Here is a 25,492-nt window from a genome sequence, read left to right as displayed (position 1 = left end):
CAGGCATATCAGCTCTCTGAGCATACAGTGCAGTGCAGCACATGTGTGCTTAATCTTGTCTGACTCTTTGCAACCCCACGGACTATAGCCTGCCAGGCTCCTCTGTCCATGGGATTCTCAAAGCAAGAAGAGTGGAGCAGTTTACCATTTCCTTCTCCAAGGGATCTTCCCGATGCAAGGATTGAAGCCATGTTTCTTGAGTCTCCTGGATTGCAGGTGATAGATTCTTTACCACTGCAACATCTGGAAAGTTCTCTGTAGTAAAGGATATCAGATTTGGCAGAAATTATTAAAATTTACATGGCTTCCATGGTAGCTCAGCTGGTAAAGAATCCGCCAGCAATGCAGGAGACCCTGGTTTGATTCCTGGGTCGGGAAGATTCCTTGGAGAAGAGACTGGCTACCCACTTCAGTGTTCTCCGGCTTCTCTGGTGGCTCAGATGGTAAAGAATCCACCTGCAATGCAGGAGACCTGGGTTTGACCCCTGGGTTGGGAAAATCCCCTGGAGAAGGGAACGGCTACCCACTCCAGTATTCTGACCTGGAGAATTCCATGGACAGAGGAGCCTGGTGGGATGCTGTCTATGGGGTCACGAAGAGATGGATACGACTGAGAGGCTTTCACTTTTTCCATTTCATTAAGATTTACAGATTAACCTTAAATTTCTTTTTTTATGTTATCTTTCAGTTACAGGCCCATTATTTTTCAAATGTAACTTATTTAATAACTTCAAAGCCAGTGTAAGTTTTTGTTTTCCTTACTGCTATTCATCTACTTTCCCCGAGCTGTTAGTGGGCACTGACATGCCTAAAATGTGTAAAGGAAAAAAAGAAGTAGAAAAAAAGAGCCCCAGAAGTGAATGAGCAAAGAGATCTGAAATAATCAGGAGCTGGGTGCAGTAGTATATATTATTTTCTATGATAAGTGGATTTTAGAAATACTTAAAACCTGGAGAGGCACCATAAATAAAAATGTATAAATTGAAGTCTACATTTATTTGATAGCTACTTCATTTTTTCTTTTTCTTTTTTTGTCTATATAGAGAATTCTCTGTTCCCAAGGTCTAATGTTGAGGTGAGTCAGAGGTCAGGGTTCTGGGCTACTGGGTACAATAAGGAGTCGGGGATCACAGTCTCTTGTGGGCAGGTGGCCAGCAAAACTACTTCAATACGACAGCAGTTGGCCTCTGGTTACTTGGGGAACTCAGGACCAATTCAGTCAGGCATCAGCCAGGGAAAAGCAATTCTTTTCTAACCAAACAGAAATGCACTTTTACAAAATGATGCAGAAAGTGGATGGTGGGAGATCTTTCCAATTTGTGATCTGGAAAGAGAAGGACTTCTGTTTCTGTCTGACCCCTGAGGCATTTTTGCAGTAACTTGAAATAGTGTGATGGACAGAGCTGACTCCAGGAATCTTTGAAAAATGCTTTCCCTCTGGCCAAACATGCAAGGAGAATTCATTTTCCATCTGGATTCTATGACATTTATATTTAGATGTGTTCAACCAACTGTAAGGACTTCACAGCATGGAGGCGCATGCTTTCTGAAGACATGTAGGAAGGGTGTGGACTCCCTGGGGCATTAGATATGTTTCCACCATGTAGGAACCTAGGGTGGGAGCTGCCCCCTCCTCCTTTTGCCTTCAATCCTTCCCAGAATCAGAATCTTTTCCTGTGAGTTGACTCTTTGCATCAGGTGGCCAAAGTATTAGAGTTGTAGCTTCAGCATCAGTCCTCTCAATGCATATTTAGTGTTGATTTCCTTTAGAATTGATTGATTTGACCTCCTTGCAGTCCAAGGGACTCTCAAGAGTCCTCTCTAGCACCACAGTTCAAAAGCATCAATTCTTGGGCACTCAGCCTTCTTTATGGCCCAACTTTCCCATCCATACATGCCTACTGGAAAAACCATAGCTTTGACTAGATGGACCTTTGTTGGCAAAGTAATGTCTTTGCTTTTTAATATGCTGTCTATGTTTCTCATAGTTTTCCTTCCAAGGAGCAAGTATCTTTTAATTTCTTGGCTAAAGTCACCGTCTGAAGTGATTTTGGAATCCAGAAAAATATAGCCTGTCACTGCTTCCACTTTTTGCCTTCTATTTGCCATGAAGTGATGGAACTGGATGCCATGATCCTAGTTTTTTGAATGTTGAGTTAAGCCAGCTTTTTCACTCTCTGCTTTCACTCTTATCAGAAGACTCCTTAGTTCCTCTTCACTTTCTGCCATAAGGGTGGGGTTCATCTGCATATCTGAGGTTGTTGATATTTCTCCCGGCAATCTTGATTCCAGCCTATGATTCATCCAGTCCAGCATTTTGTATGATGTGCTCTGCACAGAAGTTGAATAAGTAGGGTGACAATATACAGCCTTGTCATACTCCTTTCCCAATTTTGAACCACTCAGTTTTTCCATGTCTGGTTCTAACTGTTGCTTCTGGACCCATATACATGCTTCTCAGCAGACAGGTAAAGTGGTCTGGTATTCCCATCTCTTGAAGAATTTTCCACAGTTTGTTGTGATCCACACAGTCAAAGGCTTTAGCATAGTCAATGAAGGAAAAGTAGATATTTTTCTGAAATTCCCTTGCTTTCTCTATGAACAATGAATGTTGGCTATTTGATCTCTGATTCCTCTGCCTTTTCTAAATCCACCTTGTACATTAGGAAGTTTTTGGTTTACGTACTGTTGAAACCTAGCTTGAAGGATTTTTGAGCATAATCTTACTAGCATGCAAAATGAGTGAAATTGTATGCTAGTGTGAACATACTTTGGCATTGCCCTTCTTTGGGACGGGAATGAAAATTCCTTTTCCAGTCCTATGGTCACTGCTGAGTTTTCCAAATTTGCTGACATATTGAGTGCAGCACTTTAACAGCATTATTTTTTAGGATTTTAAATAGTTCAGCTGAAATTCCATCAGCTCCAGTAACTTTGCTCTTAGTAATATTTCCTAAGGCCCACTTGACTTCACTGTCCAGGATGTCCGGCTCTAGGTGAGAGACCACACTACCATGGTTATCTGGGTCATTAAGACCCTTTGTGTATAGTTCTTCTGTGTATTGTTGCCACCTCTTCTTAATCTCTTCTGCTTCTGTTCAGTTCAGTCGCTCAGTCATGTCCGACTCTTTGCGACCCCATGAATTGCAGCACGTCAGGCCTCCCTGTCCATCACCAACTCCCAGAGTTTACTCAAACTCACGTCCATCGAGTCAATGATGCCATCCAGCCATCTCATTCTCTATCGTCCCCTTTTCCTCCTGCCTCCAATCCCTCCCAGCATCAGGGTCTTTTCCAATGAGTCAACTCTTCACATGAGGTGGCCAAAGTACTGGAGTTTCAGCTTTAGCATCATTCCTTCCAAAGAACACCCAGGACTGATCTCCTTCAGAATGGACTGGTTGGATCTCCTTGCAGCCCAAGGGACTCTCAAGAGTCTTCTCCAACACCACAGTTCAAAAGCATCAGTTCTTGGTGCTCAGCTTTCTTCACAGTCCAACTCTCAAATTCATACATGACTACTGGAAAAACCATGGCCTTGACTAGACAGACCTTTGTTGGCAAAGTAATGTCTATGCTTTTCAATATGCTGTCTAGGTTGGTCATAACTTTCCTTCCAAGGAGTAAGTGTCTTTTAATTTCATGGCTGCAGTCACCATCTGCAGTGATTTTGGAGCCCAGAAAAATAAAGTCTGACACTGTTTCCACTGTTGCCCCATCTATTTCCCATGAAGTGATGGGACCAGATGCCATGATCTTCGTTTTCTGAGTGTTGAGCTTTAAGACAACTTTTTCACTCTCCCTTTCACTTTCATCAAGAGGCTTTTTAGTTCCTCTTCACTTTCTGCCCTAAGGGTGGTGTCATCTGCATATCTGAGGTTATTGATATTTCTCCCAGCAATCTTGATTCCAGCTTGTGCTTCTTCCAGCCCAGCATTTCTCATGATGTACTCTGCATAGAAGTTAAATAAGCAGGGTGACAATATACAGCCTTGACATACTCCTTTCCTATTTGGAACCAGTCTGTTGTTCCATGTCCATTTCTAACTGTTGCTTCCTGACCTGCATATAGGTTTCTCAAGAGGCCAGTCAGGTGGTCTGGTATTCCCATCTCTTTCAGAATTTTCCACAGTTGATTGTGATCCACACAGTCAAAGGCTTTGGCATAGTCAATAAAGCAGAAATAGATGTTTTTCTGGAACTCTCTTGCTTTTTCCATGAGCCAGCGGATGTTGGCAATTTGATCTCTGGTTCCTCTGCCTTTTCTAAAACCAGCTTGCACATCAGGAAGTTCATGGTTCACATATTGCTGAAGCCTGGCTTGGAGAATTTTGAGCATTACTTTACTAGCGTGTGAGATGAGTACAATTGTGCGGTAGTTTGAGCATTCTTTGGCATTGCCTTTCTTTGGGATTGGAATGAAAACTGACCTTTTCCAGTCCTGTGGCCACTGCTGAGTTTTCCAAATTTGCTGGCATATTGAGTGCAGCACTTTCACAGCATCATCTTTCAGGATTTGAAATAGCTCAACTGGAATTCCATCACCTCCACTAGCTTTGTTCATAGTGATGCTTTCTAAGGCCCACTGGACTTCACATTCCAGGATGTCTGGCTCTAGGTGAGTGATCACACCATCATGATTATCTGGGTCGTGATTCTGTTAGGTACTTGCTGTTTCAGTCCTTATCATGCTCATCCTTGCATGAAATGTTCCTCTGATTTCTCCAGTTTTCTTGAAGAGATCTCTGGTCTTTCTCATTCTATTGTTTTCCTCTACTTCTTTGCATTGTTCATTTAAGGAGGCCTTCTTATCTCTCCTTGAATATTCTCTGGAATTCAGTTGGGTATATCTTTCCCTTTCTCCCTTGCTTTTCACTTCTCTTCTCAGATATTTGTAAAGCCTCCTCAGACAGCCATTTTGCCTTCTTGCATTTCTTTCTCTTTGAGATGGTTTTGGTCATTGCCTCCTATACAATGTTAGGAACCTCTGTCCATAGTTCTTCAGACACTCTGTCTACCAGATCTAATCTCTTGAATCTATTCATCAACTTCACTGTATAATAATAAGTGATAAGACTGAGGTTATATCTGAATAGAATAATGGTTTTCTTCGATTTAATTCTGAATTTTGCAATAAGGAGCTCTAAGTCACAGTCAGCTCCAGGAGTTGTTTTGCTGACTGTATAGAGTTTCTCCATCTTTGGCTTCAAAGAACACAATCAGTCTCATTTCTTTATTGACCATTTGGTGATATCCATGTGTGACATCATCAAAATGCTGGTCTGGATGAAGCACAAGCTGGAATCAAGATTGCTTCGAGAAATATCAATTACCTCAGAGATGCAGATGACACCACCATTAGGGCAGAAAATGAAGAAGAACTAAAGAGCCTCTTAAATGAAAGTGAAAGAATGGAGTGAAAAAGTTGGCCTAAAACTCAGCATTCAAAGAACTAAGATCATGGCATCTGGTCCCATCACTTCATGGCAAATAGATGGGGAAACAATGGAAACAATGATAGACTTCATATTTTGGGGCTCCAAAATCACTGCAGATAGTGATTGCAGCCATGAAATTAAAAGATGCTTGCTCCTTGGAAGGAAAGCTATCACCAACCTAGATAGCATATTAAAAAGCAGACATATTACTTTGCCAACAAGGTCCATCTAGTCAAAGCTATGGTTTTTCCAGTAGTCATGTATGGATGTGAGAGTTGGACTGTGAAGAAAGCTGAGCGCCAAAGAATTGATGCTTTGGAACTGTGGTGTTGGAGAAGACTCTTGAATCCCTTGGTCTGGAAGGAGATCCAACAAGTCCAACCTAAAGGAGATCAGTCCTGGGTGTTCATTGGAAGGACTGATGTTGAAGCTGAAATTCCAATACTTTGGCCACCTGTTGCAAAGAACTGACTCATTGGAAAAGACCCTGATGCTGGGAGGAGAAGGGGATGACAGAGGATGAGATGGTTGGATGGCTTCACCAACTCGATGGACATGAGTTTGAGCAAGCTCTGGGAGTTGGTGATGGAGTTGGTGTTGCAGTCCATGGGGTCGAGAAGAGTTGGACATGACTGAGTGACTGAACTGAACTGATGTGTAAAGCTGTCTCTTGTGCTGTTGGAAAAGGGTGTTTGTTATGAACAGTGTGTTCTCTTAACAAAACTTTGTTAGCCTTTGCCCTGCTTCATTTTGTACTCCAAGGCCAAACTTGCCTGTTACTCCAGGTATCTCTTGACTGATGAAAAGGATGATCTTTTTCTGGTGTTAGTTCTGGAAAGCCTTGTAGGTCTTCACAGACAGGTCACTCAACTTCTTCAGCATTACTGGTTGGGGCACAGACTTGGATTACTGTGATGTTGAGTGGTTGCCTTGGAAATGACCTGAGACCATTCTGCCATTTTTGAGATTGAACCCAAGTACTGCATTTCAGAATCTTTTGTTGACTACAAGCGTACTTTATATCTTTCAAAGGGTTCTTGCCCACAGTAGCAGACACAATGATCATGTGAATTAAATTTGCCCACTCCTGTGCATTTTAGTTCACTGCTTCCTAAGATGTCGACGTTCACGCTTGACATCTCCTATTTGACCACTTTCAATTTACCTTGATTCATGGACCTAACATTCCAGGTTCCTATAAAATACTGTTCTTTACAGCATCAGACTTTACTTTCAGCACCAGACACATCCACACCTGAGTGTCGTTTCTGCTTCGGCTCAGCCACTGCATTCTCTCTGGAGCTATTAGTAACTGCCCTCTGCTCTTCTTGAGTAGCATATTAGATACCTTCTAACTTGGGGCCTTCATCTTCAGGTGTCATATCTTTTTTTGCCTTTTCATACTGTTTAGGGGTTCTCACGGTAAGAATACTGGAGTGGTGTTCCATTCCCTCCTTCACTGGACCATATTTTGTCAGAACTCTTCACTATGACCCATCTGTCTTGAGTGGCCCTGCATGGCAGGACTCATACTTTGACTTACGGAAGACCTTTGCCGGGACAAGGCTGTGATCCATGAAGGGGTCTATTTGTAGTAGGAGCTGTCAAACCGTATTAGACAATTCACGTCCACACACAGTGAAGGGTTGTGCCAGCACCAAGGTAAGGGGGAATTTGGGCTAAGGAGAAGGGTTTGGTGCCACCCGCTGGACCAACGTGGGGACAGGACCGACGGGAGTACAAACAATATCCCACTGTGGGGAAGGAAAGAGGCAGCGTCTGAAAGGAGGACCCGATTTTTTAATAGAAAATCCTCTTCTGCTTTCTTATCACAAAAGCTATACATGCTCATATAGAAATAATAGATAATACAGATGAACAAAATAATACATATGAACAAACATAATACAACTATGATGTCACCACTTGGAGATAACTGTTCATTCACTGTTGTAAATCTCTCCAGAACTTTTACTATAAACACATGAATTTACACACACACACACACACACACACACAGCCAAAATGGAATAATTTATTTTTTGTGATCCTTTTTCTATTTCAATAATTTTAGACTTATAGCATCTTTTCTAATGTCTGTTACTTCATTATATTGTATGTATGCTACTTCACTTCTAGGATATGGAATTGCTAGAAATGGAATTAGAAATGAAACTGCAGGGTAGGAGGTGTCCAAGCTCAGGCAGATGTAAAGGCTTTGGTGTCTTTTGCCAACTTGCCTTCCAGAAATGTGTGTCCATTTATATTCAGCAAGTCTATTTTGAGTGCTCCATAAGCCTTGTTACTGGTAACTCTCGACTCAGCTGTTCATGGGCTTTCAGCCAAATTCCTGGGGAGGAGAGTGTGGAAACCAGAGGATGCTGAAAAGCTGTGCTGCCAGTGACTCTGGGTACTTGGGGGCTTGGTGTGGGGTGTACAGTCGGAAAGATCCCCTGGAGGAGGGCATGGCAACCTCCTCCAGCATTCTTGCCTGGAGAATCCCATGGACAGAGGAGCCTGGGGCAGGGCGGGGTGGGGGGGGGGTGGTCACAAAATGTTGCACGTGACTGAAGTGACTTAGCATGCAGGCACAGTGCTGGGCAGAGAGCCCTTCCCATCTCAACACAGTGGCAGGTGGTGGGGAGCCTGGGCAGGTGGGAGACAGGTCAAGTGTGCAGCGCAGAAGGGAGCTGCAAGCTCCATCAGGAGGGGCCACAGCGGGTCAGCCTCTGGCACTACTTGGAGGGTGTCCAAAGGTGTGCAGCGTGGGAGATGTGTGGAGGGGACTCTGGGGGATCCCCTGAGAGTGTGGGGAGGGCGGCCTCAGGAGCTCTGAATGGGCCGGGAGGGGCCTGGGACCGAGGGAACCTGAGGTCACTGTGATCATGACCCGGGTTGTTAATTTTATCCCGCGGGCTCTCAGGGCCTGGGAAAATTCAGGTTCTGCCTGGGGGGTGAGCACAGGGGCTGATGGCCTTTGCAAGCTTTTATGCATTAATGGAAGATGCGATTTGATTTTGGTCCTTTGCCCAGGATAAGAGATCCCAGGGGGCATTCTTAAAAGGAAAGCCAAAATGAAAAAGAAGGTTTTATTTCATAAACGTGGAAATTGTATGGCACTCAGTAAAACGTGTTGGCAAAGGAAGCTTCTGCCACTTAATATAGTAAATAAAATAGGTTAATTCCTTTTGGGAGAAGAACTAGAATTCCAGTTATCATTAGATAAGAACTTTCAACAGGACTCTCTCTAAGGAAGATGAGCAGTTGGCCCCTGATGTAGGGAAAAGCAGTGCTCAGTATAAAAGGACCAGCACCTCCACTGGGTCCAGAAAGACTCTGGCCCTTCTTCCTGCACCTCAGGTGTCCTGAGCCCCTGGTCATCTTGGTCAGTTTGCAGGTTGGATACACTCTGTGCATCAGCAGCACGGTCCTGTTGACCTGACCCCGACCTACCTGAGAAGTAACGCTATGCTGTAGATACCAGAGAAGAACGAACACCACTGTCTCTGACTTCCTTGCAATGTAGATCCAGCTGCCAAACTTGCCTGCAAAAGTCAACTTCTGTACACTTGCCCAAGGCAGACAATAAACTTCCAAGAAAACAAGCAACAAACACACGGTTCTTTCCCTGGGGTTGCTTCCTGCCCTCTCTCCAAGTGGCACCAGGCAGAATCTGCCACTTGGTCCTTGCCTTCGTGTAATACGTAGTTATGGAGAGACAGGGGTAACTCACCGTCCACCACCGGCTTGGGCTGCGAGCTCTTCAGGCGCAGGGAGGGCCGGAAGCGCGTGCGGTCGTTGAAGCTCCAGCTCTTCTGCACTTTGGTGGGGCTGCCCTCAGCCGTGATGTCCGTGCTGGGGGACCGCCTGTCGCCCAGCGACGCCTGCCTGCTCTTGACGCTCTGGCCCCGAGGGCTGGCCATGCGCACGCGCTCCTTGAAGCTGAGCTTCTGGCTGCGGGCGACAGGGGCGGCGTTAGTGCATTTCAGGCCGGGCCGCCCATCCACCTGCGTCAATGCGCTGATGCAACTGTACACACGACCGACGGATCGATCACATACTGCATCACATGAAATGTTTCTAGCAAGTAGGGGCACATCGATACCTTTCTCCTTATTGAAAATTTGAGCTGTCTTTAATCTCTCTGCATTCATCTCCAGTCCATCTCATCCTACGGTTTTGCAAACCCTTCCTGGATTCAACAAAGGCCTGAGACCTAGCACAGCGGTTTGCGCACCATGACACTGGAAAGACCCCAGAACTGGTTTGGTGTTTGCCTTAGAGACACATTTTAGCTTTAACCTCAACTTTTGAAACTTAAAAAAAAGTTTTTCGTTTTTTTTTTTGGGGGGGAGCATATCTATGTAATTTCTAAAATATTTCTACAGGAAAACAGAGATGACAGTTACACATGCATACGTAGTCTGCATGCATTTTATATTCCAGGCAAGATTATGACTTCCAGATCCATGCAGTCTTGGAACAGCTGGCAGTACTGCAGACAGCATTAGACGTACAGCACTTAACACATTTATTCTTGCTAGACAAAAACCACACGAGGTAGAACAGCTTCAGTTTATAATGAACCAGATGACGGATTTAACAGAATGAGATGTTGTGTTCATCAACACAGACTCTTGCTATTAAACAGGTTATTGATTTGCTGTGGCAGCTCCTGGTGAATTATATTTGTTCACATTCAGTTCTCAGACGCCAGCTTGGCCTGAACTGTGGTTGGTTGTTAAGGAAGTGCTAACAAGGCAGCCCCCAGGCCTTCCTGAGTGTGAGTGGGGTATGAGGTGCTGGGAGCGCAGGCTGGAATCAGAGACCTGGGTTTGGAGGCCTCTCTTCTAACTCGAAGATAAAAATAGCAATGTAGCTGAGGGACTCTTATGGGGATCAGGTGAACTGTACAAAGTTCTGTGTTCTTGTTCATTTATAAAGTACTGTGTTATTCATTACAAAGTGAGGCTGTGGGGAGAAGAATAGATGGAATATTGGGACTGACATATACACATTACTATATATAAAACAGATAACTAATAAGGACCTGCTATATAGCACAGGGAACTCTACTCAACACTCTGTAATAGTCTATATGGGAAAAGAATCTAAAAGAGTTGATACATATATAACTGATTAGCTTTCCTGTGCAGCTGCTGCTGCTGCTGCTAAGTCGCTTCAGTTGTGTCCGACTCTGTGCGACCCCATAGACGGCAGCCCACCAGGCTCCAGCAGAAACTAACAAATGTTTTAAATCAACCCTACTTAAAAATTTTTTAAAAAAATAGAGTGCATTTATATTTTTATGGGAAAAAAAAGTGATTCCCTTGTGGAACGAGAAGCCCAGGGCTCTCAGGCCTGAAGCAGTGGACTGGATGAATCTGAGGCCCACTATCCAGATGCAGCCTTTGTGGGACATGGAGACAGAATTCTTATGGACAGGGATTCTCGGAGACCACGTGAAACACTTTCTTTTGCGCTTTTCGCCATGTCCACTGTCCCCAGCGGCAGCTTGCCAACAGCAAATGTGTTTAGCGGATCTATGTCTTGTAGCTAACAAGCACAGTAACATTGATTTTTCCATGCCTAGCTGCTTAACAGATGATGTTCTAGGAAGACACCGTGTTTTCTGTGTGTTTATGTGAAAACACATCGGGCAGTGGATTGCAGTGGTCAGCAGGTCCTGGTCACGACACACGTGCTGGCCATGCAGCTGACAGCTCTGTGCGGAAGGGCAGACACAGGCAGGATTGCTGGGGTGCGGGCAGAGGGCAGGCAGGGCAGGCGGTTCAGGGCTCACTAACACAGGCAGGGCTTTCTCTGCACTTGACAAACGTGTGATTAAATGATGGATTCATTCAATGACAATAAAGTATAAAACTGCATCTTCTTATGCTCAGGCTACATCCTCCATGTCATCCAAAGTTCACAGTATTTAAACAAATCCTCAAAGGGATGGTGCTCAAAATGCCCACTCTTTTCAAGCTTTTTTCCCCCTTAATACTAGAAACTACAAGCCTCTTTTAAGTTTCAGCCATCTGTTCTGTTATTTAAATGTATAAGGATCTGGTTTAGGAACGCAACTATGCACCTCTATTTAGATTAATGAATGGCTTATCGACAGAGCTGCCGTTACAAGTGGTCTCATTATACTTTAATCCATTACCTTTTCTGGAACTAACAGATGCTAATTACTATAGAAGGTTGGGTTCAGTTAATAGCAAATTATTTCTCAAACTTTCAAGATATCTCTCTTTCCTTTGCCAACTGAATGAATAGGAAACTGATAAAACCATTATAAAACCATTTAATATGAAATTTAGTTTTTTAAAAATTTCAGTTGCTAAAAATGTTTAAAAAATCTAAAATAGGTATCAGCATTAAATCTACCAATGTTATTTACAATAACAAAAACCTTTGAAAAATACTCATAAAATATTTAAAAATTGTCCCTATAAAACATTTAATATTGTCTTTAAGAATTAACGGGAATGGAAAGAATATTATTTTCTGAATCTCAGTACTACTTAAGGCATGAGAGTTGATATAAATGAGTTCTGGGTACCTTTTCCCCTTTTGTCCTTCTAAAGTATGTGAATATTTGACACATCTAATGTTAAAATATTCTAATGTTAGAATTATTTTGAAGTGAACTCAACACATTAAACACTAAATTAGAAAAAAAAAAGATGTTATGTTTTCACTCTTTCTTCTGACATAATATGTCTTCTGACATAGTATGACTTAAGAATAATATCCTAATCCAGAACTTTTTAGCCAAGCAATATTTTCTTTTCCAAGCCAAAGATCTGTTCTTGTGTTTTCCTACAAAAAGTTTACTTTTATTAATTTTTGTAGTTCATTTCCCCTTTGCAAATCAGCAGAGCACCTTGATGAGCTTACTATTAAATGGATTAGGTGACTGCTATTGAAAACACGCATTGATTAAAAAAATACTCTTCCCTAGTCCAGTACGTTTTCATTATTTTTCGGCTTTTTTGCGATATCTATGAATGTGATTTTTGAGAAAGGTTTATGAGACAGTGTTTTTTTAGGAAGGTTGCCAAAGCCTATCCCCAAGAAACAAGGAGGCCTCTCTTTGGAGAAAGCAACCAAAAGGCGACTGTGGTCATTGACGGTGTGCAGCCCCTGGTCCCCGGCCACGGGCTGTCTTAGGGCAGAAGGCATGTCCGCCCTGCAGGGGTTCTTGTCACCAGATGCTCGTGTTCCTCAAATGGCCAGCGTGCAGTTGGCCCCTGGGGGATCCCTACCAGGGACTGGGTGGCATCACAGCATCCCCATGGTAATCCTCCTGGACTCAGAACGCTGTAGTTATTGTTACGCTTAATAAAGGTTTCAGCCCTTCACAGGATAAGCCTCCTGCAAATTCTCGCCCCTTGCACAATTCGGCAGCGCAGTGGAGCCAGGACAACTCGGTGCGTGCACGGCTCAGCATTGTCCACCGCCAGGAGGGTCCACTCGGACCTGCCTGTTCGTCCCCAGGGCGCAGGGGACCCAAGCAGGCAGCAGGCAGCGGAAGGAATACAAGCGGGCTGGAAACCTCATTCAGGAGTCCTCAGAAGAGTAAGTCTGAGCAGGGCTCAGTAGAGGGCCGGGTGACCTGGTCATGCACCTGAGGTTAGTTGGCATTCTCAGATCTCATGTCAGCAGCCGGGATGCTGGTACCTCTGCTTCCATGAGGTGTGTATTCTGAAGAGCTTCTGCTTATGACTACAGACCTGACTAGGAGTGAGGGGGAGACAGCAGGTTGTTACTAGGCATTGCAACTGGAAAAGGGCTCAGGGGCTTGTGGTCTTGAAAAGCAAAGCCATTTGGCTTCCTCATTATTCATATGCAAGTACCTGGACTATTTAAACACCAAGGACAAACTAAATTAATTATGCTGCTCAAAATGGATGCCATGTTCTTAATGGTTAAGTAGAAACAATTAGATTTGAAGCAGGCTTTCCAAATGATGGTAGTCTATGTCTTAGCATCTGCTGCATACAAAAATAAGAATATAAATATTTTAGGGTATAGAAACCCTTGTAATAAGTAACAGTGCAACACGGTATAAATGATTGAAGAATAAAATATTCTGGAACTATTAAAATCTTTATAGGAATCAATGAAGTAGATAACACTAATTGCTTTGAAATAGGGGCTTCCCTGATAGCTCAGCTGGTTAAAGAATCCACCTTGAAATAAAAAAGTTCTTGATTTGTATGAAACCTGAACCTGGATCATCAAAAAAGCAAGAGAGTTCCAGAAAAACATCTATTTCTGCTTTCTTGACTATGCCAAAGCCTTTGACTGTGTGGATCACAATAAACTGTGGAAAATTCTGAAAGACATGGGAATACCAGACCACCTGATCTGCCTCCTGAGAAACCTATATGCAGGTCAGGAAGCAACAGTTAGAACTGGACATGGAACAACAGACTGGTTCCAAACAGGAAAAGGAGTATATCAAGGCTGTATATTGTCACCCTGCTTATTTAACTTCTATGCAGAGTACATCATAAGAAATGCTGGGCTGGAAGAAGCACAAGCTGGAATCAAGATTGCTGGGAGAAATATCAATAACCTCAGATATGCAGATGACACCACCCCTGTGGTAGAAAGTGAAGAGGAACTAAAAAGCCTCTTGATGAAAGTGAAAGAGGAGAGTGAAAAATTTGGCTTAAAGCTCAACATTCAGAAAACAAAGATCATGGCATCTGGTCCCATCACTTCATGGGAAATAATAGATGGGGAAACAGTGGAAACAGTGTCAGACTTTATTTTTGGGGGCTCCAATATCACTGCAGATGGTGATTGCAGCCATGAAATTAAAAGACGCTTACTCCTTGGAAGGAAAATTATGACCAACCTAGATAGCATATTAAAAAGCAGAGACATTACTTTGCCAACAAAGGTCCGTCTAGTCAAGGCTATGGTTTTTCCAGTGGTCATGTATGGATGTGAGAGTTGCACTGTGAAGAAAGCTGAGCTCAGAAGAATTGATGCTTTTGAAGTGTGGTGTTGGAGAAGACTCTTGAGAGTCCCTTGGACTGCAAGGAGATCCAACCAGTCCATTCTAAAGGAGATCAGCCCTGGGTGTTCTTTGAAGGAATGATGCTAAAGCTGAAACTCCAGTACTTTGGCCACCTCATGTGAAGAGTTGACTCATTGGAAAAGACTCTGATGCTGGGAGGGATTGGGGGCAGGAGGGGAAGGGGACGACAGAGGATGAGATGGCTGAATGGCATCACCGACTCAATGGACGTGAGTTTGAGTGAACTCTGGGAGTTGGTGATGGACAGGGAGGCCTGGTGTGTTGCAATTCATGGGGTTGCAAAGAGTCAGACATGACTGAGTGATTGAACTAAACTGAACTGAACTGAAGGTATAAATATAAGGAACCAATTGTCAGATAGAACATGTTCTGAAAGATAGAAGGAAATATTCTAGGTTGCTAGTTTGTAAGAAAAAGATCATTTTTCTTATATTAACTCTTACAATGTGCTTTTCAAAGACTAAATCCTTTCCTTGGATCAATAAATGTGAACAGAAGGAGAGACTATTTTGAAAAAAATTTTTTTGCAACAACCTAACCTTTTGCCGGTAAGGACACAAGTTGGCTGTGCCGAAAAAAGAAGTTGTTTCCCTGAGTTTAGTTTAATAGCCCATGCAGATCATTCACTGCACAAAAAAGAAAGACATATAAATAATGGAAAATAAATGCAGAAGAAATAGAAGAGCACGGTGTCTCCATCAGTGCTGTCGCATTCTCTCCTGAGAGTCACACTACTCAGAATCTAATAAAGGCAACCGTGCAGGAACAGTTCGGGCAAAGCACCCTGTGGATCACAGCACAGGATGTAACGTAATGAGTCTTGCTTATGCTTTAACTTTTAAGACACGCATCTTTATAACTGTCTCACAAGTACCCGTTAAAGCAACTTCAGAGAGTCTACTAAGAAGTCTGGCAGGGCTCTCTTAATGCCTCATGACCTGCATTACAGTGGTTTAACTACAAAGCAGGCATACAGCCACTGAGTGTTGATTAAGCAGACAGGGTTAGCAGAGGCAGGGAGATTTACGGATATTCCCCAAGCCTCTGATGTATGATCTGTCTTTGGAGCAATAAAACCTTAACAGGTAGGAAGAAGTAAGAGCTTTCTCGTACCATTGTGATAGCTAACTCACAGCCTAGTCAGCTTGGTGGAGGCGGCAGAGAGGAAGGTGAGGATGCTGGATGCATTTACAGGGACATTCTGTCCTTGCGAAGTGGCCATTTATACCCAAACGGAGAACTGCCCAGCTTATAAAATGAGTGGGAAAAGTTACTCAGGGGGATGATTAATTAGAATAAAATCAGTAGACATCATTTACCACCACGCATGGGATGAAAACTGTTTCAGTGGAAAGATGGAAAGGAAAACGATGAACGATGCCCAAGAAGCAGTGTTTTTGGCTTCAGAAGAGGAACAGGGTAGGGTCGGCTGAGTTGGATGGTGATTCACACCTGACCTGGGACCATGGTCACTCTTGTTCAGCTAAGCTAGATTAGCAAGCTCTCCTGGAGGCTGATGTGTTGTATTTTTTAAGATTTTTGAATTGGTCACCATCTTGGGACTGGGTGCCTTTCCTTAGCCCGAGAGGCTCTGCACGAGTTTTTAGAAAGCACAAGCTAATCTCCATGTAGGAAGATGAAATCTTCTCACAAGAAGGTCCTGAAGCTGGGGACCCAGTTCCCCAGGGGTGTAGATGAGTGTGTAGAGAGAGGCCTGATCTACTGTCCTGGCCCCTCGATGAGGGCAGTGCTGGCTGCTGGGTAGACTCTCCTACATCTGGGTCCCTCCCAGGTCTTAGCATGTACGAAGAGGTCCCTTGAGGAAGCCTTTAGGAGATTCCAGGCTCTGGAGGATAACAGGGTTGGCTGCAGTGTATCCACGCTCCTTTATCTGAATCACAGTGGTAGAGCTGTAGCCAAAGCAGTGTTATCAGCCGGTCTGAACTTGGGTCCAGCACTCGCCAGCCATATGCTGGACTCAGAGCTGCTGCTTCTAAGGGAGAATTATCATCAGGATGCACTTCCTTTGTGCACACTTGCTCAGTGGAGGGCAGAATTGTTACTTCCTGGGCTGGTGCTGCTGTTGTTACTACAACCTGTCTGCATCTGCCATGAACACTTCGCTGCCCCGGGGTCACAGCGGGGGAAGCGAAGGTCACATTAAAGTGGGACTGCCCCTTATTTCCTTCAGATGACTGAAATGTTGTTAACTTTTCATTTTCTCTCTTTTTATATTCCTCCTCTTGACCTCTCTTGTTGGTCTTTTCTCTCTCTTCACGTCAAGTACTAGAGGTCAGGGGTATTTTATTATGTCACCCAAGAAGTGTTTACGGAGCACATCGCCCGTCATAGCTTCACACATGGTGACATATATGTGGACTGGCATACAGGAGACCCCAATGTGTGCCGGTGAAGCGTGAAGTAAGACGTGTGCCACACAGCAACATGCGGTGTGTTCACGGTGGCTTTTGCCAAATGTTCAAAGACCGCGGAGAAGCTAGATGTCTCTGTGTGAGTCTCTGAGCCAGCAGTGTGGCTCAGGTGAAGTGCTTAGTCACTAAGTCGTGTCCGACTCCTTGTGACCCTATGGACTGTAGCCTGCCCGGCTTCTCTGTCCATGGGGATTCTCTGGGCAAGAATACTGGAGTGGGTTGCCATTTCCTCCTCCAGGGGATCTTCCTGATCCAGGGATCAAACCTGCATCTCCTGTGTCTCCTGCATTGCAGATGGAGTCTTTACTGCTGAGCCACCAGGGAAGCCCCAAGTACAAGTCTACAGGGGAGGGTGGGTAATCTTTGACAGACTCAGCCCCAACCACGCAGAATAGATCTTAACACTTTAGGTATATGAACATGGTATATGACGTTTAGGTAAACACAGTATAATGTTTTAGGTATCAAAATAACACGAGCATCACGGCATTTAGAACATTTGGTCGTAGTCTGCTCGGTTCGCGTTTGGACAGGGGACGGCAGCCTGACCACTAGAGTCTTGCCTGTGCCCTCTGCCTCGGTGATCTTTGGAGAAGGGCAGTGTTGCCGTCAGCCCAGAGTGGCCCCTCAGTCACGGCTGTGCTGAAGCAAAACCACCACAAATGTCCCCTCCGGAGGACGAAACCCAGACAGGTGACCTGATTTTCAGGTCATGTCTGCCAAAGAGGGTCTCTGTGCTGAGGACTTGGAGACGATGGCGTCCTTTTTTTTTTTTTTTTCACACTGACTATAAATTGACAGGCTCCTCTTGGAGATAATCTGTAAATCGATACTCTCAAGACAAAGAAAACTTCGAATGTCACCCAAGAGACCAAAACGGCACACAGTGACTATGATTTACTTCGTTTGACTTTGTCTCGAGTAGCATTTCCACCCAGGAGGAGGGTGGGGTTGTGTGGAGTCTACACAGAGCAGGACACGAGGGGCACAGCCGCTCGGCCCACCTCGTCCAGTGTCTAAAGCCCAGTTCTTCTCTTTGAGCACAGATACCTCCAAAGTGAAGAGCAACTCTTCGAGCCACTAAAACTTTCTGGAAACACCACCTGGAGAGCACCACTGCCTTCTGCTTTTACTGTGTATCTGCCACGTGAAAGAAGCGTCTCCAGTGCCAGAACCCGTGTGGGCTTCCCGGCCCTGACAAGTGGGTACGTCCAATCGCATCTACCTCTCATCACAAACGAAGGTTTCTTTGTGGCTGTTTATAATCGTCGTAAGTGTTGATTGAGATAATGCAGAAATGGATGACCCAGAGACTCATCACCTCTAGAGAACTTGCAACTCTGGTTTCAGGAGTGAATGAATACATCATGATAAATATATAAGAGTCATTCGTATAACAGCACAAAGCTAACGACACAATCCCTGGACTGCTGTTGGCTCCCCGCTCAGGGGCCAGCCCGGGGCAGGGGGTGCCTGTGTTTCTTCATTACTGGGATGGGTGGTCATGACCGGAAAAGCCTTGCATCCCTCATGGGAAGAAATCCCAGGGGCTGGGACTCCCTTCTGGTTCTTCTCTGTACCTCCTCACTCCATCTGGGCTGGGATCCATGCAGCTCTCTCCTTCTGGGTTCTGTTCTCAAACCCAGATCCTTCTTGGCAGTCACGAAACCAGGTTAAAATGTGCTCTTTCAGTTCCTGTTCCCTCTGGGTCTAGCTTTCTACTACTTAATCTGATAAAGCATTTCCTTCTAAGGCACGGAAGAATGACCGTACAGTGAACTTCATTTGGTGATGTGTCCGGGAGGATTATCTTCTTCCTAACTAAAGGATTAGGGCGCCTGAGTTCTGAACGAGCTGGAGACGTTGCATAGAGCTTGTCCTTACCTCCTGAACACAGTGTTCCTTCCCATCCCCTGCCCCAAATCATGCAATTTCTCACTCTAAAAGAAGGAGCCTGTGAAGGGAGTAGATCTTATCCTGCTTCATGGGATTTGAATACTCAGTCAGACTCTGGGAAAACAGCAGCAAGGAACAACCAAAAACCATAAATATTATTTTTTCCCTAGAATGTCCCATGCTCTGCAGATTGTAAAAAGCACTGAGTGACTTAGGGAAAGACACTCCCAAGGGGGGGAAAAATCAATACAACAGCAACCTTTGCAGGCAATCTTGTGAAAGGTCACTTTGAATCACCTTGCATTTGTTGATCGATTTTTCTCACGAGACACATTTAAAACATAGGTGAGGGATCAGATTTACCAACAAACACGTAGCAGAACAGAAATTACAAACCTGCTTGAAGCTTCCCCTTGCTCTTTCCTTCAGGTGCGTGCAGACAGAAGAAAAATGATGATACATGGTGAACACATTTACAGCACTTGATAATGACCAAACTGGGGAATCAAGTACCTTGATTAATCCTTTCTTTTCGAGCAAGAGCCATAGAAGCAAAACACTTCATCATAAATGTATCCAAATTTCTAACTTGTGTTCTTTGTGGCACAGACCCGAGATACCGCCCACATGTGACCGAAAGCTATAGAGTCTTCATCAGCCAAAGTCATCCAGGGTTTAGGAAAAAGTGGTTCTGATCTAACCAGCATCAGTAAGGACTCTTAGAACTGCTGTGCTGGTTACAGTGAAGCTGGAGTCCCTGTGGTTCAGGCAGACCCTGGGGCTATTTAATCTGCTTTAGTTCATGTGTGACTGTGGTTTTGTATGTTAATGACTTGTTGAGGAAGATTTGTTTTTTTTTTAATGTGAATTCCTTGCAGGAAATTAGGCACATAGCCAACCTAGCTTAGTGTTGGGTGGTCTAATAAACTGTTTTAGGAAATTTGGGTCTACCCAACATGGTGTAGGGTCCCCACTCTTTGTAAATGAGCTGTGTGTCCTTGGGCACGTGGCTCACTTTCTTGTGGGTCTCAATTTTCTTATGAATGAATGGAAGGCCTTGAAGTTGAAAATCTCTAAATTCTAACTCCCTAAGGTGCCACGTGGCCTGGGGAGCTTGATGATCCACACAGCTTCATAAACTATCTGACTCATTTCCCCAAATAGCATAGTTATTGGTGCTTCACCCTCTGCACAGCCTTCACTCTCTTTGAGATGAAAATCAAGAAAAGTGTTCCTTCCCTAAATCCTTCTGTCGTTAAAACAAAACTTTGCAATTGCTAAGACCTCAAAAGTACATGCAGCAGACGAACTGGATCAGAAAGGAGAGTGTCCGGAAGATCTGAGGAGCATCTCTGCCCCCGCCCCCTCACAGCCGTTCCATCATCCTTCTCCCTGGGATAATGATGAGCAGTCAAGGCAGCCCACAGTGTCTCTCACTGGGAGGACAAGATCTCAGGCTTCGGTCTTTACTGATAACAAAGTCATTGTTGCTTCTCCTGCTGTTGATAATATAATCTCTCCCTTGACCAGCTATTTAAAATCATAGTCCCCAATGCCCCCTAATTCCTCCTCTACTTTACTTTTCTCTTTAGCTCTTAGCATCATCTACTCTATTAAATATTTTGCTTATTTATTTTTACTGTCTCTTCCCAGCATCTCTTGCATTTAGACTCCTTGAGCTCAGCCTGAGATTCTCTTGGTTTTCCTCCTCCATTGCTGCACTCCCTGTGCCCAGAGCAGCACTGTGACCCAGTAGGTGCTGTAGGGGAGCAGAATGTGGCACCTCCAAAATCTGGCACCCCAAAGTGTGTCTCTGGCATGAGGATAAATTCAGGCTGATTTTCTTTCTTTCTTTTTTTTTCTTTCTTTATTTTTAATTGAAGGATAATGACAATATTGTATGGTTTCTGCCATAGATCAGCAAGGATCAGCCATAGGGATATATATATGTCCCCTCCCTCTTGAGCCTCAGGCTGATTAATTTTTTTAAGAAATGGAAGTCTTAGGAAGTTTTTCTTGTTATCTCTCCCTTAACGACCTAAAAGAATTTAGATAAAGGGCCTGCTTCCCCAGAATAGGGCTGTCACCAGAGAGGTCTGTGAGGGTGATGGGCCAGGTGTGGTGGGGACGCTCGGCAGGGCCTGGAGGTGACTGTCTCCACCAGAGTCCTCTCCGAGTCCTGCCTTCTCTGCTAGTCCAACCAGCAGAGGTAACTCCTCTGCCAAGCAGCTGCTTCCCCGTCTCCAGGTGCACTGCCTTCCTCCCAAACCAGACCCGACACCCTCCTTTGTCTTCAGCTGAAGGTGGAGTTTAAGGAGAGGGCTTTGGCACTTCTGTCGAGTCACCCAGTTCTCCTGGGTCCCTCTCATGTGAACATATTGCTAAACTCTTGATTTTCTCCTGTTAATCTGTCTCAAGTCAACTTAATTCTTAGACCATCTGGAAGGACCTAGAAAGGCAGAGGGAAATGCCTTCCTCCCCGACTGTGCTCATGTCTGCATGAACCCATGAATGAGTGAATGAACTTACCCTTCAGAGATTCTTAACCTGAAACACTCTAGGAAATCCATGATGTGAAGAAGAAGTTTTGATCTGTTTCTTACTACATCACTCTGCAGTTGGTAAGCCAGTTAGTTACAAATGTAAAATTATCCCTCTAAGTCATTGTAAATTAGCCTGCTCACAAACCTACACATTTGATTAAAGCAGGATTGTTTCTGAAGCAAAGGTTCTGAACTTGTCTTCAGGGAGTTTGTAAATACATTAAAATTGTAAGCAAAATTTTGATTTTGGGGCATTGAATGTTTTTCTTGAGAAAGAGTCCATAATTAACCATCATGTTTTCAATGGTTTAACAAAAAACGACAATAACAGCAAGGATTAAGAACCATGCAGTTTGGGACAATAAACTATGAACTGAAGGGAGAGGAGCTTTGCAGTGGCTGTTGTCCTCCTGGGCACATACTTGTCATTCATAAATAAGGCTGAGACCCAGAGGCTCCCGGGCTCAGGGAGAGGAGAGGGAGGGAGGGTGCTGGTGGCCACAGAGGGCAGGATGAAGGCAGGGTATGTGCACAAATTTCTCCACTCCCACTAAAAACAGGGAAAATACCAGAAAAAAAGAAGCCATCGGAGTAGAACAACAGTTTGTGCACTGCAAGAATTTGACTCATTACTGAATAGCTTTTCCAGGTTTCAGGATGGCTTTGAAACCAAAAACGGCAGGAAGTGGGAAGCCAAATAATCACACATAATAAAATAATAGCCTACGCTCTCCTGTCACTCGAGAGCCTTCTTTTGTTTTCCTTTTTTTTCCCACTAGCCTACCTCTTACACATTTCCCAGCAACCTTCCTGGAGATGAGACATACACTTTCTATACAATTCCCGTTTTTGATTCATATATACCCAAGGAACAGATGGCACACCAGTTATATTCCTTTTTTGTTTTAAAATACTAAAACTTTGAAAGAATCTAATACTGAATAAGGGGAATTTCACTGAATTCTGAGATCTGAATGAAAAGTGGATTCTATCCCCGCTGAGACTGCGCCCCCTCCAGCATCCTGGGTCAGTGCATCTCTTTCGCAGGTGCTGGCACAGGTGTGACCCTGACCTCCCCCGTAGGGTCAGAGGTGACCTTGGCCAGCTCTCATCATCACCTATGGATGTGAACCCCAGGCTCAGGGCAGCGCAGGGAAGCACTGTAACAGATCCCATGAGTTAACAACGGTCCCACAGATCTCCTGGGAGACAGTGGCTCCAGGGAGCCAGCTGTGAGGGCTGCCCCAGCTGGTTTCCTGCACTGTGTAAGAAGAGTTTTCTCGGGCCGTCACAGTCATCAGCTGCCTCCAATCCCACGAGGCCCCTGGGACTAAGGCTGTAATGGGCTCTGAAAGGGGACAGCAGGCACTCAGATGCACTCTGCACAATCCAGGGACTGACCACTAGTCCAGCAGGTGACTCACAGCAAGCCTCTGGCTTACTGGCTTTGCTAGTTTCACTGAGGATTTCTTTAATTAGATGGTGATTATGGTTTAGTGTGTCAGCTGAACCACAGTCCAGGCTTCCAGGACTAGGGATTGTTTGGGAATTAAAGATGCTGTGGCAGCCCTCAGTCTGTGTAGCATCTTCCCAGCCGCCTCCCTTCCAAGCACAGGGGGGTGTGACTCCCCCACCCTGAGCTGAAGCATAGCCAGGTGACCTATTTGGCAGATAACATATGAACGGAGGTAAGGTCTCTTTAAATTTTGAACACTAATCCCAAACTGAACTGGAGTGCTCCCCTTACCTCACTGTATCCACTTCTCTTGTTTCACTACTGATGTCTGTTTGATCTGCAAGTGAAGCTCAACACCTGTCCTGTCCTGTAAGGAGTCCCTCATGGAGAAATGACCTTGAGGGACTTAAATGTGCAGACACAATGCTTCCCAAACAGCCTTTTGTTGGGTCAGGTGATGGGGGGCGTTTTAACAGTCACTGTTTTTCCAGAACCACAGCATTTACCTTAGGAATTCTGGCGGGCTTTATGAAATGAGATGTTAGAAAATAAGCATGAAACAGTAAAAATAAGTCTTTATAAAGTTTAGATTCTTTTCACTTTTAAGCCCAATATGTGGATGGTGAGCAATAATACTGAGTCCATTCAGTTTCATACCTGAGCTGTTACCAAACAGGTTTGAATCTCAAAAAACAACAGAGAATAAGACACTCCTCGAATCGACACATTGTGTATGTGTGTGGTTGTGGGTGTGTGTGTGGTTGTGTGTGTGTGGTTTGTTTCACAAACTTAAGGAGACTCAGCTACAGCACCGACTGTCACACTGACACCTACTTGGTGGGGCTGCAGGTGTGCAAGGCCTTCAGGTGCGGCTTCCAGGTTGCAACGGAGACAGATTTCTCATCAGCTGCGTAACTACGCCAAACGCACTGCACACGGCACACGTGGGGACATAAGAAAGAAAAACAAGAGAGAAGGGGAGAGAATGCAGTGAGGAGGAGATAAGCAAATTCATACAGATGATGCATCTTTTCCTTGTTATGTTCAGCCCCGATAAACACCTGAGTTGAAGAAGATTCTGGCATTTTTGGTTAACTGTCATACATATTCCATCACATCTGAAGAACTGCTTTTCAAAATAACTCATATCGAAAGTAAAAGCACGACAAAGCCTAACACAGGAGTTTTGGGACTGGTTAGGGGGAGACATGGGAGGTGACCATGCCTCCTGGGAGCACGCACTTCATCACCACTTGTGAGAGAAAGGAAATCCGTAGTGCAATTAGTAAATTAATTAGTAAGCTAGCTGGTTAACTGCTGACCACCAGGGCATGTTAGTGATATACTGAAATCCCTTGAGGTTGAACCACACAGTACTTCTAAGGCTAACAATGAAGGCACTGTTAAACAAGGTGGGGCAATGTATTCTCAGGAATATGACCGCAAAGCACACAAGGATTTAACGTTGGCATCTAAGAACACGTTCATAGGTCTTTGACGTAAAACACAAGCTTGGTCTACTTCACATAATTATACCCCATACATGTGATACAAAGTATTTTCATGTAACTCTCACAAATTGGAGTCTGGATTAAGACCTTATTTTGTAAATAAGAAAATAAAGGCTCAGATAAATCAAGAAGTTAACACAAGGATGGCAGAGGTGAGACGTCATCTCAGGTTGCCTGGCTCTTGGTCTTAGCATCCCTCCCTGGTCCTTGCTGCCTGCTTGGTGACTGCTGTTGGAAGCTTCCCTCTGAACTGTCTATCAGAGAGATAGCCTGCACTTACTTGCCACAGAGATTTTGGTGAATTTCTTCCTTTGCAATAAGTCTGAAAACATCTCTAGGGACCAAGTGTTTACTCTACTCTCCTGAGAGGAAAATTTTTAAGTCATAAATCAAAACATTCTATTTTGTGTGGCAAATTCATATAAACAGGTCACAATCCTGCTGTCTGACCCTCATTCATGATTTTGAAACCTACGATGAAGAAAACAGTAATCTAATAATATTCCTTTCCATGAGATGATCATTGAATAAATGTGGGCAGAAAAAAAGACTTAAAATTGATATAACTAATCTGGAAAACTTTGGCCATATTTATTATAGCTGAAGTATAAATACCCTATAGGACAGCTACTCACTCTTACATCTATATTTAACAGATATGCTTATAAGTTCATCAAAAGAGGTACACTATAATGTTGTAAACAGCACTATTTCTTTTTAACCTTAATATTAATTTTCCTATTTATTTATTTATTGAAGTAAATGGCAAAGAGATGGGGAAATAGTGGAAACAGTGGCTGACTTTATTTGTTTGGGCTCCAAAATCGCTGTAGATGGTGATTGCAGCCATGAAATTAAAAGATGCTTACTCCTTGGAAGGAAAGTTATGACCAACCTAGACAGCATATTAAAAAACAGAGACATTACTTTGTCAACAAAGGTCCATCTAGTCAAGGCTACGGTTTTTCCAGTAGTCATGTATGGATGTGAGAATTGGACCATAAAGAAAGCTGAGCTCAGAAGAATTGATGCTTTTGAACTGTGGTGTTGGAGAAGACTCTTGAGAGTCCCTTGGACTGCAAAGAGATCCAACCAGTCCATCCTAAAGGAGATCAGTCCTGAGTGTTCATTGGAAGGACTGATGCTGAAGCTGAA

General features: G+C 44.1%; 1 protein-coding gene across 3 annotated transcripts in view; it reads right to left on the bottom strand.

Moving 5' to 3' along the window:
* KCNQ5 (potassium voltage-gated channel subfamily Q member 5) overlaps positions 1–25,492 on the bottom strand; it is a 623,719-nt gene that overhangs the window by 69,558 nt on the left and 528,669 nt on the right. Inside the window, exons 8-11 of one of the 3 annotated variants that reach the window (XM_070376187.1) lie at positions 23,661–23,755; positions 19,224–19,250; positions 13,128–13,184; positions 9,172–9,392 (exon numbers count right to left, since the gene is read on the bottom strand). In XM_070376187.1, coding sequence (XP_070232288.1) covers positions 9,172–9,392; positions 13,128–13,184; positions 19,224–19,250; positions 23,661–23,755 — 400 coding nt within the window. The remainder of the gene's footprint in view (positions 1–9,171; positions 9,393–13,127; positions 13,185–19,223; positions 19,251–23,660; positions 23,756–25,492) is intronic. The other 2 variants (XM_070376188.1, XM_070376190.1) reach the window with 2 other exon arrangements.

The sequence above is a fragment of the Bos mutus genome, chromosome 9 (assembly GCF_027580195.1).
Source record: "Bos mutus isolate GX-2022 chromosome 9, NWIPB_WYAK_1.1, whole genome shotgun sequence".
NCBI classification, from domain to species: Eukaryota; Metazoa; Chordata; class Mammalia; order Artiodactyla; family Bovidae; genus Bos; species Bos mutus.
Note: the sequence above shows the minus strand (reverse complement) of the source record. Positions and strands in the feature narration are given on the sequence as shown.